Genomic DNA, 12,969 nt, shown 5'->3' with positions numbered 1-12,969 from the left:
GTGTAGGGAGAGAGTGGTCCGAGAAGGACTTTGGAAACATCCTGCTGTCCAAGGGTCATGAGTAACAGAGCCAGGCTTTGGTTGGTCGAGTCTACACATCCACCCTGTAAACACAAACACTTTAAGGATTAATCATTGTACCAAACCAGATAATGGAAAACCAACAAAACAGAGGGAAAAAAAAAAACAGACACAGATGCCCAGAGTATCAGAACCACAGAAGAGCAGATGGCAAAGTTCAAGCAATAATAAAACAGAATAAGTGTCTTTTAAAGAGTTATCCTCATATCAAGTAACTGTAGGGGGTTAAACTAACAGTTAATCAAAACAATTGTAAGAGCTGAGACTATCAGAATGAATAGACATTTAAGTTTACCGAGGTATATCTAGTGAAAAATGAAACTTTGCTTTGGTACTTAAAGCCATAGCAGAACATAAAAGCAAAAAAGCATAATCATTTATAGGCAATGCGTAATTACCAAGGGTTAAGTGAATGACATTTCTACTTACTTAATCTGTCATAGAACACCACAGCTAATCTGACATGAGAGGACCCTTCCCTTTCAAGGGTCTTACCTACAACACATTCAATGACATTCAGAAACTGCCTGCCATGTCACGTTAGATTCCCCTCTTTAACTCTTCCTGTGTGCCTTAGAACTAGAGAACTGTTCAGACCAGATCCCTCCATTCTTATTATTTATGCATTATTTTCCCCCATTTTCCCTGTTCTTCCAAATCAATAAGCAGGACAAAATTCTCTTCAAAAACTTTCTCCTGAAGAACAACTGCTTTGGTTGCCTTTCTTCTTTCATTCTCGAATTTTTCAACCACTTCAGCCATTTTGCTTCTGCTTGATGCATGCATTACTGCTGCTTCCATTTGTGCCTTGAAGAATGCCTTTATTTCAGATCATCCTCTCTGGGATAACTTTATTTACAACAGTTTAAATTTACACTGTACATACTGAAAGCAGGATGACCTTGAATGTCTACATACTTTGCATATTTCACAACAAGAAATCCAGTTTCTAACCATGGCACATCACTGTTCAAGGCTAGACTCTCCCAGACTTGGAATGGGACAAGTGGTCACCCACTGCTGCTTATGTGGGTACACCTCTCTCCTTTTTTAATGCACATAAGGTAGGGAATAAATCGATTCTCAGGTACAGACACTCATTCTCTGCTGTTAGACTTCATTGAGGACAATGGAGTAGGAAAATCAGAAGTGGGTCCTACTGCCAGCCTTTATGAAACCTACTGCTCTTCCTCATCTACCTGAGTTAATAAAGGACAATATTTATCTCATTTAGCAAATTTTAGGAAGAGAGGAGTTCCAGCACATATATTTCCATCTAAACGGAAAACCTGACCCATGGAGAATAAAAGAATATATAACAGGGCTTCCCTGGTGGCGCAGTGCTTGAGAGTCCGCCTGCCGATGCAGGGGACACGGGTTCGAGCCCTGGTCTGGGAAGATCCCACATACCATGGAGCAACTAGTCCCGTGAGCCACAACTACTGAGCCTGCGCGTCTGGAGCCTGTGCTCCGCAACAAGAGAGGCCGCGATAGTGAGAGGCCTGAAAAAAAAAAAAAAAAAAAAAAAAAAAAAAGAATATATAACAAAATATATTAACATAAGAAGATTTAACAAAACTATCTGTTTTACAGAACTTGCTCCTTTTCATGAGACTGCCTAAAATTAAACTGTTCTCTTCAGTCTCCGCTTCCTAGCACTATGTTGCTATTCTGCTATTCTCAAATGATTTTTTTTTTTTTTTTTTTTTTTGCGGTATGCGGGCCTCTCACTGTTGCGGCCTCTCCCGTTGCAGAGCACAGGCTCCGGACGCGCAGGCTCAGCGGCCATGGCTCACAGGCCCAGCTGCTCCGTGGCGTGTGAGATCTTCCTGGACTGGGGCACGAACCCGTGTCCCCTGCATCGGCAGGCAGACTCTCAACCACTGCACCACCAGGGAAGCCCTCAATTGATTTTTATTATGTACTGAACCAACATTTTACTGCAATAAATATATTAGGGTCTGTGTACAGGATACAACAGAGGAAGTGGTGGGGCCGCCCGGACAGCAGGACACAAGCCTTGTGCAAAGTAGCTTCAATCTTATTACAAAGACGAAATATGAGCAGGAACCAGTAACAAGTGAAGGTGAAGACAAAGTTACGCGGCAGCTGGGGTCTGTGGGCACCGGGACTGCCAAGGTGGTGTGAGAAGGGTTGTCACTCCCCTGGCACCAGAGGGAGGCTCTGGGGAGGTGGGGACTTGAGCTGGCCCTGGAGCGCTGCGCAGGGTTTAGAGAGGGAGGAAGAGCAGGAGGATGGGGGAGATACAACCCAGGGCCAGCAAGGACCAGCCAGGAGGCCAGCCTGAGAGTGGCTGTCTGCTCTCTGTGGAGAAGTATGCAGAACTTCAGGGATAAGGTGGAGTAGGCAGACTGAGGTGGGGCTTTTCTAACTGGGCCATGGGTTTTGACTCTATCCTGGGGAAGTGAGAAGCTGGTGAAGGTCTCCGAGCACAGGAGTACCAAGATCAGATCGCAGCTTTAGGGGGAGATTTAGGCTGAAGAGGATGCTGGAGAGGGTATGGAAAGGATTTCCCCTCTGCAAGTAGGGAGAGCCAGTACCTATGTCGGGGGAGGGGGGAATGGAAAGGAGGAGGGTGGTAGATGGGGGCAGAGAGAAGGATAGGAAAGGGCAGTTCCAGAAAGCCTGGGACAGAACCAAGAGGGCTTGGTAACTGATGAGACAGAAATGGAACAAGAGGAATCAGATCAGAGGATTAAAACTTAGGCAAAAATAAATGGTACCAAAGGGGATGGATTTTTATTACTTATTTAAACCATGTCACATCACAGACTTACAAAGAATTATTATAAAAACTGCATGCAGGGGCTTCCCTGGTGGCGCAGTGGTTGAGAGTCTGCTTGCTGATGCAGGGGACACGGGTTCGTGCCCCGGTCCGGGAAGATCCCACATGCCGCGGAGTGACTGGGCCCGTGAGCCATGGCCGCTGAGCCTGCACACCCGGAGCCTGTGCTCCGCAATGGGAGAGGCCGCAACAGTGAGAGGCCCACATACCGCAAAAAAAAAACAAAAAAACAAAAAAAAAACTGCATGCATTTTCATCCTTTTAGCAATTAAAGATCATAGACACACACAAAAGAAGTTTTCTTAATGACTTAAAACAAAAAACTCAGTCCAGCCACTACTGAACGATTTAAAGCAGAACTTAACTAGAGTAAAGAAAAAATAAAATAAAATAACCTAATCCAGATTGCATGTTTTCGCTCTTGGGGACTGGTGGACTGTGCTTTCACCCTGAGGCTTTTACTCTGCCATTTACGGAGATACAAAACCCATATTCCAGCTGTGCCCAGGGGCTCCCACTGGGCTATCCTGTAATGGGATACATCCAAATCCCCCAGGTCCACTGGAAAGAGAAGGATGTGTCCCCACAGTCAGAGAGAAGGCCTGCCAGCCACCCCAGGGCCAAGGCAGGGAAACCTGCACGAGTCAATAGCAGCTGAGGGACCCATGTGTGTCTCCAGCAGTCTTTCTTCACAAATATCTAGATGACAAACTTCCTGAACTGAGTAACTGGCAGGGCAACCTCTTGGTCATTTACTCCCAACTTTTAGTTACTATCCATCTTTCAAAAATCACTAAATTTAGCATCAAACATTGGAAAGACTTTGCATTGAAAAAGCTGAGGCCAGATCTTGACTGCTCAAGAATTATGAGAAGATATTTCCTCGCTCCGAGGGATTTCTTGTGATAGACTATTTTCTTCCTCCACTATTTCCTAGCTGAATGGTGAGTGGAGGGAATGGGGTCCCTCTACTGAGGACACAGTTATAGGTTCTTTGCCTTCCATTTAATTAGACAGACACTAAATAAGCTGGAAATTTTAATGAACTTTGAAACAGTTCATTCCTACTTGTTCCACCTTGTGACCAATGAGATATTTTCAAAAATGCTGACTTTGATCAGGGGAGTAGACTGTGGCAATAAGCTGTTTTCCTTAGTGAGGCCTGTGCAGGGATCAATACCCATGACCTAGGCATCACCTTGCCACACTGATTAATAAATCACAGTGGCAAAAGGAAGAATTAAAGAACAAAATCACCACTGTACCAGCCTTACTGATTTTATTTCACTGGGCTCACGTGTGATTTTTGCGACTTTAAACAGAGCAAAACTTCCTAGAAGACTTCAGGAAAGAACCACAGAGATGTCTAGTAACTGAGAATAAATACACAGAAAGCACAGAGATGAAAGGCTCTTCAGCTCTTCAGCTGGAGAAAAAAGACAATTTACAAACACTCTACACCATCCAATAGCGAATCACCCAGAGTACAGTCGGCCCTCCACATCCACAGGTTCAACCAACCACAGACTGATTTTCAATTTCAGATGACTGAATCAGCGGATACAGAGCCTGTGGATACTGGGGGTGGCGGGGGTGGGAGGTGAGTAATGAAACACAGACTTCAGCATCCACGGATTTTGGTATCCACTGGGGGGAGGAGGGGTCCTGGAACAAATCACCTGTGGACACCAAAAGAGATGAGTGTATAGTTCTTGCTAGTGCTCAGTTTAAGAATGTGGGCCCCAGTGTGCATCCACAGCAGAGGACTGATCATCCCTGGAGCCTGTCCTGGATTCTGCATGTCAAGGAAAATGTTTCACCTTCCTGAGGTGCAGACTAACAGAAATCTTGGAGACAGGTTTGTGACTCTCCTCTAACCAAGTATATGGGATCTTAAGGAATGAATTTTCAGGCAGCTTATCTTATTTCTCCTGCCATCATCTTTCCTTCTCTCCCAATTTCCTCCTTGCTTATTTTGGGTCGCCTCAGCTGTCCCTGGGAAACAGAGTAAAGTGTGTGTGTACATATGTGCGTGTTGCTCTTATGGATCAACAGAGAAAAAGGACTGTGGCAACCGAGGGGACAGGCTTGGCCAGACTGGTCTATGCCGTGTCCCACCAGTAGGGCAGCAGAAGCAAAATGGTAATCAGTGCAGTCTTGTCTTCAGCATCGTGTCACCTTTTCTTTGTCCCCTCTTCCCAAGCCCCTACTGTGCTCTGACACAGGGTGGCCTTCCCTAGACACTCTTCTATGTGCTCCCAAGCACCCTACAAAATCGAGCCTGTTGACACTGTTTTCTACCTGAATTAAATGTCACACACAAATCCAGGTTTCCAGCTTCTCTTGAAAAATCTGAAAAGAATGAGCCCCCATCCCCCTATGGCAATGACAGGGGGCTGAGAGAAGGTCCCTGCTTTGCTCCGGCGGATGTGTGCTCTTCAATTGGCCAGGCACTGCCTAACCTGCTTCATTTTTCACCTTCTCTCTCCTGTATGACTCTGTTCCAGTTCTCTGTCCTCCCTCCCGATCATTAAAACTTACCCGCCAGGACTTCCCCGGTGGTGCAGTGGTTAAGAATCCGCCTGGCAATGCAGGGGACACGGGTTTGATCCCTGGTCCGGGAAGCTCCCACATGCCGTGGAGCAACTAAGCCTGTGCACCACAACTAGTGAGCCTGTGCTCTGGCGTCCACGAGCCACAACTACTGAGCCCACGTGCCACAACTACTGAAGCCCATGCACCTAGGGCCTGTGCTCTGCAACAAGAGAAGCCACTACAATGAGAAGCCTGGGCATGGCAACGAGGAGCAGCCCCCGCTCGCCGCAACTAGAGAAAGCTCGCGTGCAGCAACGAAGACCCAATGCAGCCAAACATTTAAAATAAATAAATAAATAAATAAATTTATATATATATATAAAAACTTACCTGCCATATGTAACAAACCAGTGGGGCTGGGCCTCTGCTCACTGACTAGTTTAGCTACTCCATTAAGCTACTCAATGCTAAACTGTCTAAAGGGTAGGAAGAGGCTAACTCCTTGACTGAAGCCCTTAAAAGAGGAAAAAAGTTGCTAACGAATAAAAATGACAGACAAAGAACTGCTTCCTGATGGCTCCTCTCCCGGACCTGCAGAAGCGGAGGACATACCCTATGGATTTCTTCGAGCAGCAGCTTGGCACAGTTCCTGCCGAGGTCCTCGGGAAGCACCGCTGCCCCCTGGCCCTGGTGGTTGGAGACAAGTTCAGCACTGAGGAAGGTGCCGTTGGTGGTCTCAGCAACCAGCCACAGTCCAAAGCCCGGAGACCTGGGGATTCAAAGGCACAGATACTGAGTAGCATACGAAGTAGGGTTCACATTCACCGGTAAAAAGAGAAGACAAACATCTTTTTGATATCATTCTGTCTGGTCACATCAGGTCTTTAATATTACAGTCCCTCCCAGCTCACACTGGACATATACATGACGCAGTGAGGGCACACACGTGACAGAACCAAAGGTGAGGCAAATTTGCATTGCTTTTCTTTTCAGCACTCCCTTCCCCTAGCTCTCCCTTACCTTTCCCCACTCACTACATTGTAAAAGATCCTGCTGTGAGAGTTTGTAACAATCAACATATAGAGCCCCTAGTTTCTGAGGTAGGGGCTCGACACTATTCTGCAGAGTAAATAATACCATCCCCACCTTACAACTGAGGAAATGGACAAATCAAGCGACCTGCACCAAGTCCATACAGCTAGAAAGAGACTGAGATGCGCTTCAAACACAGATCTTCCAGACTCCAAAGCCCACGCAAGTTCTCCACCATGGCACTTGCTCAGCCCTCAGTCACAACCAGCCCAGAAGTACAAGCAGCCTGGAGACCATCTGATTACAGCTCTCCTTGAGAGACAGCAGGCTGTCCCCCCGTGATGAGAAATACCACACGAGGAGAAAGGGCCTAGAGAAGTCACACCTTAATGTTTTTGTCCCCAAGGGACATCTCTAACTCAGAATTCACTTAATATAATCAACAAGCCAGAACCATGTTCTCACCTGTGTGTTTCAACCACCAACAGCTAGACCCTAACACCCTTCCTGTCCAGGACCACAAATGACTCATGTACGCGTACATCCAACAAACATTTGGGGGAAAGCTTCCACAGACCCGGGAACTGGGGCGCCACGGTAAGCACAGGAGTCCCTGCTCTCACGAGGCTTAGTGACAACCAGTTGGATACAAAACAAAATCAGTCCACAAACAATAAAAACAAGCATCTCTCCACAAAATTTCCGGATTTGACACCTCACGTCTACCTTGCCCAGTGCCTCTTAAACACACACAGCTGACCCTTGAACAACACGGGTCTGAACGGCACAGGTCCACTTATAGACATTTTTCACTAAATATGTACTACAGTACTGCGTGATCCTAAGTTGGTTGAATCCGAGGATGTGGAGGGTCAACGGTGTTAAGTCCCACGCAGGCCTCTGACTGCAGGGAAGGTCAGCATGCCTAACCCTAGCGTTGTTCCAGCGTCGACTGTACCTACTTCCCAGCAGTACACTCCACATGCAAGCACAATACAGCTTTAATAAAGCCTCCTTTAACACAATCCAACATACATATTCATGAAGCACTTTCTACGCATCTAGCACAAAACCAGCCAAAATATTTGTTTCAGAAAAACTACGCGTAAAATTTATGTTTCAAATGTACTATGTATGAGCTCACAATAGGGAGGAACTATACTGGTCAGTCCTTAATTTCTTTAAAAAAAAAGTGATTTGTCTATGTAGCCAAGGATTAATAACACCTGCCAAGGCAAGAGGGTGCAGTGAGAATGCCGGTTCCAGGGCACTCTGAGTCACACTTAACAATCTAACACCATACCACCCAGCATCATCATGGGACATTTAAAGCACAATCTCAAGTTGCCGATGAGTCACTTGACCAGGAGGAGGGATTGGGCACCCAGCTCATCAGTAGAGGCAGTGGCATGCCAAAATAAAGAGGAGAAAATGCAGGGAGATACGCCACCATCACTGCTCTAACCCACTTACATGCATTTCCTAAGAACTTCTAAACTTTTCCATCCATGTGAAATTTTTGAGGCGTGTGTACTTATTGCAATGAACTTCATATTTAATCAAGACCGTTCCATTTGATATTGTATTTGTTTTAGAGAAAACAACACAATAACACATTAAGCTCTATGAACTCTACACCAATCCCCACCCCGCCCCCCAATTTGGGGTATGTGTATTATCAGGCCTATTTCAAGTTATGCTGACAATGTAGTTGATCACCAAGTGACCTCACTGAAGATGCACATTGGTACAGTTTGCCAATGACAGCCTCCAAAACTTTCCAACTGGTGAGGGACTAGATTTTTCAAAAAGTCATGACTGTGAGAATCAAAATGGGACCACACTGGACACATGTGCACTGGACAAAGAGCTGGCACAGCCCACCAAAAATTGCTGCCCACCAAGGTTCCAGGCCATGGACACACATAACTCTCACTCCCAGACTTCAATAAGCCTAACTTACGTGGATACTTCACTGAATTAGAAGAGGAGAATACCTACCCACGACTTTATAATTTCATAATGGAGAAGGAAGATCACCGTTTGTCAACCGTAGCTTGAGATTTAGAAAACGGAACACAAACTTAACATCATGCATTGGTTTTAGAGGTAAATTTTAAAGTGGAGCTTGGAGTTGATAACCCACAAGGCTACATTATGCCCACATCTCCATCCATGTGTGAGCTTCCTACTCATTATTAGCAAGTATGGGCCTTGACCAGCACTAGTGTCCGCTGAGTCGATGGCATTATAAAAAGCCACACTCTAGCTGGAGGCAGCATGGCCTTCAGGTCTGCTCTGCTTCTGTGTAGAGTGAGAGGCCGGACGACAAGGCACTATCGAGTCAGGCCATTCAGACAGCTGCTACTGCTACCTATCCTCCCCCATCCCTCGTAATCCCCTCTCCCCAGAAAACAGCTGACACATAGTTCCAGGCCTGTGGCCAAGAAGAGAAGAGAAAGGAAATAACAGCATTAGCAGCTACCATTTCTGTAGCACCTATTATGTGCCAGGCATTGCATTGGTGGCTTACATGTGTGACCTTTTTTTCATCTTTACAGTAACCTAGGGATGCAGTTATTATCACTCCCACATTATGAATGAGGAAAACACTGATGGTATTTGAGCAATACACCAAAGGTTTGGGACCATCACTGACGTTTCCAACTCCCAGAAAAAGGGCCAGCTCTGCACACAAACCCTTTCCCAACTCTAACCTCTGACATCACCACCTCTGTTGCTCTGGACTGTGAGCCACCACTGCATTTCTGAAATCACCTTCATCTTTCCCTTGGGCCTCATGAAGGTCTGAGATCCCATAACACACTCACCCCTCCTTTACCCTCTTTTTCCTTCTTTTCCTGAAGTTAAAGAAAGCTCAGACAGAAGAGCTATGAAAAAGGATGAGCTGTGGTACAACTTAGGAAAAAACTGATTTTTTATCCCACAACAGTCAGTCTCTGATGTTCTTATTTTTAGAAGACACAACCTGAAAACTTCAGATTCAAAGTGTAAAGATACTGTCATTCACATTGAAATGGTTAGGCAAAAACAAAAAAAACCCACGCACAAGGAAAGCAAATTTGGCAAAATATTCATTGTTAACTACAAGTAGTAGGAATATACAAGTGTTCACGGTATTATCCTTTCAACTTTTCTGTATACTTAACATTTTCATAATAAAAAATTAGGTTTTAATTGCTTCCCTAACTCGCTGGTTTCTAAATATACAACCAAAGCTTAAAACAGATATTTTCATTACACAGATCATCATTAACTTTTTATTTTCTAAAGTAAGGTCTGCAAAGGCTCTAACTAAAGCAAACTCAAATCTGCAATAACAACTTTCTTTGGCTCTAGGGGTGTTTTTCCCCTTGATGGAGAGAGAAGCCGACTGGCACTTAAACCAACAAAGGATTTTTTCCCCTAAACTGCTATTTACACAGGATGGAAGAACTTGTTTACTTTAATTTTTTGTGGGAACAGAGGACAGATGAGATTTAAAGCTTGCGGCACTGTTTATTAATAGCTGGGCTTTAATTCCCCTAGGCTGGCGTCTCAACCCCTCATCACCCAGCACTGGGCACTGTGACGCTTTCCATGTGATAGGTGCTCAAAAGATGCCTGTTGCTGACAATGGCGGTAAGTTGGAAGGAAAAAAAAACTGTGAATCATTCTTCCTCTGGCTGCCCAACCTCAGAGCTGGCAACTTTAGCTTCAATCAGACTAGGAGTATGATAAAGGCTAGGGTGGCTAGGGAATTAGGCTCCAAAAAGGCACAGACGCTTACCTCCCAGAGTTGACTCCTTTCATGTGGTCTGTGTAAATATAGATATCGGGTATAAACTTGTTGAGGATGCTCCTTGCAGAATCCACAATCCGGTTTGCCATCTGAGGTGATACGCGTACCGAATACCTGCAACCTGGAGTTAAGGGTGTCATTCTGCTTGGACTCCACAACAGAGAAAAGTCAGTCATAAAGCTAGCAAATATTTGTGGAACTGTCATAACAAACTGGGACTTCTAATCCATTCTATTCTCCACCCGTATTTAATTACTTAACTTTGTAGTACCATAACTTAATTTTTACATTATTCTTTTTATTTATTATTATTGTATTATTATATAATTTTTTGTACTGTTATAAAAAGCCCTCGGTGAAAAACATCTAAACAATATAGACACTTGCCAAGTATAAAATAAAAGCTGTCAACCCTGCTCTAGACTGCCTACCCATCCCTCCTCCCCTAGAAATGGTTCACCTCAATTTTGGAACAAGTAAAGGCAATTGCCCCTCTGTAGGGCATGAGTCAGGCTCCCTCTGAAGTATTCTCTGACCATCCCCACTGCTGTAATCATTGAGTCTTTCTCTTAGGAACCTAAGGCCAGAACAGACACCACACTGGGCCTGACCTGGGCCCCTGTGTGACCCAATCCACCCCCTGGTAGGCTGACAGGAAAGGCAGAAAAACATCAGTGAAAGAGCATAGTGGGGCCGTTTATAAAGGTATAAACAGGTTTTTGTGTTTAACTTAAGAGCCTATTTTCAGTTATTTAAGTGCTGATGATTCTATTTATGGATGATACAGGCTCCTCACAACTGCTACCCTGTGGTCAAAATATTGATAATTAGCACTTTTACAACAGGGCACCCTCAGAAAGGAAAGGAGAAAGATATTAGCAACTCATATGAAAAGACTGGTGCTTGAGAAAGTGTAAACTATTACCTAAAATTAGACTTTGTTACAGAGACTGGCTCCCCAATTCCACCTACCAAATAAGAAGTAAATATGTACTAAGCACTTCCGACGTTCACTGTACGGTCAAGGGGCAGCTGCGTATGTGGGACGAGGGGCTACCAAAAACAGACAAGTAACAATATGTGATCTTCCCACTACTCTGATCCAAACCCCAGGCAGCAAGTCCAACAGGGAAAACAAGGTGTGTAGTCTGCCCAGCCTCGCCCAACTGTTCGAAAATTCCTGTCAATAACACATTTAATTTTCATTTGAGCTGCAGAAACAATATGCTCAGAGACTGAGCAAAGAACTTGACTGGCATCCGGCTCCCCTTTCTGACCCATCCTGAACATCCACAAAAGATCCAGCTTCCTCATGCTAAGGAGAATCTCTCAGTAACTCTGGGCCCTCCCAGATCTTGAGATTGGACCCCCTGGTCTGCTCGGTGTTCATCCCCAAACCGACAGCACCACCCCCAGCTCCACCAACCAAAGTGTTCAAATCCTTCGGCCTGATCTGCCTGCCTTCATTCTTCAACCCAGAGTTCCCCCCTCTCCTGAAATCCTCCGGGCAGCACCGACTGTGGCCTGCACTTGAACTTACCACACGTCTCCCTTCATATACACTCATGCTGTCCTTGCTCTTCGATGAGACCGCACACTCCATAAGGAAAGGGGCTCTACTTCTGTATCCCTCACAAGTCTCTAATACACTACTTTTGTACTCAGAAAGGCTCGATAAATATTTGACTTGACTCAAAGGACAAACCCGAAATGAGGAAAGAGCAAAGAGGGATTTTTCAATACACACACAGAGCCCAGTTACATCACCAGCTCTTCTGTCCAGAATGTACTTTTGACCACAGGCAGCTTAGACAAACAGTCCCAGGTCTCATACCCTTTGGACCAGGAGGGTGCTATCCTTCTGAGGTCTGAAGCTGCCCACTCTGTGTGGGAAAATACAGATGTCATTATCCTGACACAAAAGCCCACAGCATTCATGTCTTCCAAAGTTCTTTCAGGTACATGATCATCTTATTTTATGCTCATGGTAACCCTGAGGCAAGGGCCACATATTCTTGGTTCCAGGGCTCACACTTAGGACAGCTGGGTCACGGAACTAAGATTCAAAATTAAACAGATCCGAATTCCCAGAGACAACCTTCTTCCCCCACCCTTCCAGGGATGTGGAAACCGGGTGGCTAACAACAGTGCTAATGAGGGCCAGTGGAAGCATATATTAGAATTCAGGCAGTGGCGTCAAGAAGGAAAGGGACTTTAAAGCCGGCTGCATCCCAGAGTCATTATGGAGCTATCTGGCTTGGCGTGGAGGCCCTACCATGATTGGCTAAGGGTTCTAGAATCCGATTATCTGTGTTAAGTGTCAGCTCCAGCAAACTGCATCATTCTGGGACAAATGTGCTATTCTTGGTGCCTCCACCTCTTCATCTGTAAGAAAAGGATAATCATAATACTCTCCTCACAGGGTCTGGAGGCTCAAATGAAGTAATACACGTAAAGTGCTCAGCGATGCCTGGTGTGTGGTCGGAGCCCAGTGGATGTCAGCTATTGCTTTTCCTACTGGTAGTCCAAGATTTAAATCCCAAAGCAGAGGTTCTTTCCTCTCAGGAGTAAGAGACCTCTCTGAGAATCTAATGAAAGCTATGAACCCTCTCTCAAGAAACACGTGAGGGTTTCCCTGGTGGCGCAGTCATTGAGAGTCCGCCTGCCGATGGAGGGGACACGGGTTCGTGCCCCGGTCCGGGAGGACCCCACA

The 12,969-nt window shown here is 45.4% G+C and overlaps 1 protein-coding gene across 1 annotated transcript in view; it reads right to left on the bottom strand.

Moving 5' to 3' along the window:
* Positions 1 to 12,969, bottom strand: part of RCL1 (RNA terminal phosphate cyclase like 1) — a 59,438-nt gene that overhangs the window by 10,365 nt on the left and 36,104 nt on the right. Inside the window, exons 6-8 of the mRNA XM_007452925.1 lie at positions 10,245 to 10,370; positions 6,035 to 6,191; positions 1 to 104 (exon numbers count right to left, since the gene is read on the bottom strand). Coding sequence (XP_007452987.1) covers positions 1 to 104; positions 6,035 to 6,191; positions 10,245 to 10,370 — 387 coding nt within the window. The remainder of the gene's footprint in view (positions 105 to 6,034; positions 6,192 to 10,244; positions 10,371 to 12,969) is intronic.

This window comes from Lipotes vexillifer, unplaced genomic scaffold (assembly GCF_000442215.2).
Source record: "Lipotes vexillifer unplaced genomic scaffold, Lipotes_vexillifer_v1.1 scaffold1486, whole genome shotgun sequence".
NCBI classification, from domain to species: Eukaryota; Metazoa; Chordata; class Mammalia; order Artiodactyla; family Lipotidae; genus Lipotes; species Lipotes vexillifer.
Note: the sequence above shows the minus strand (reverse complement) of the source record. Positions and strands in the feature narration are given on the sequence as shown.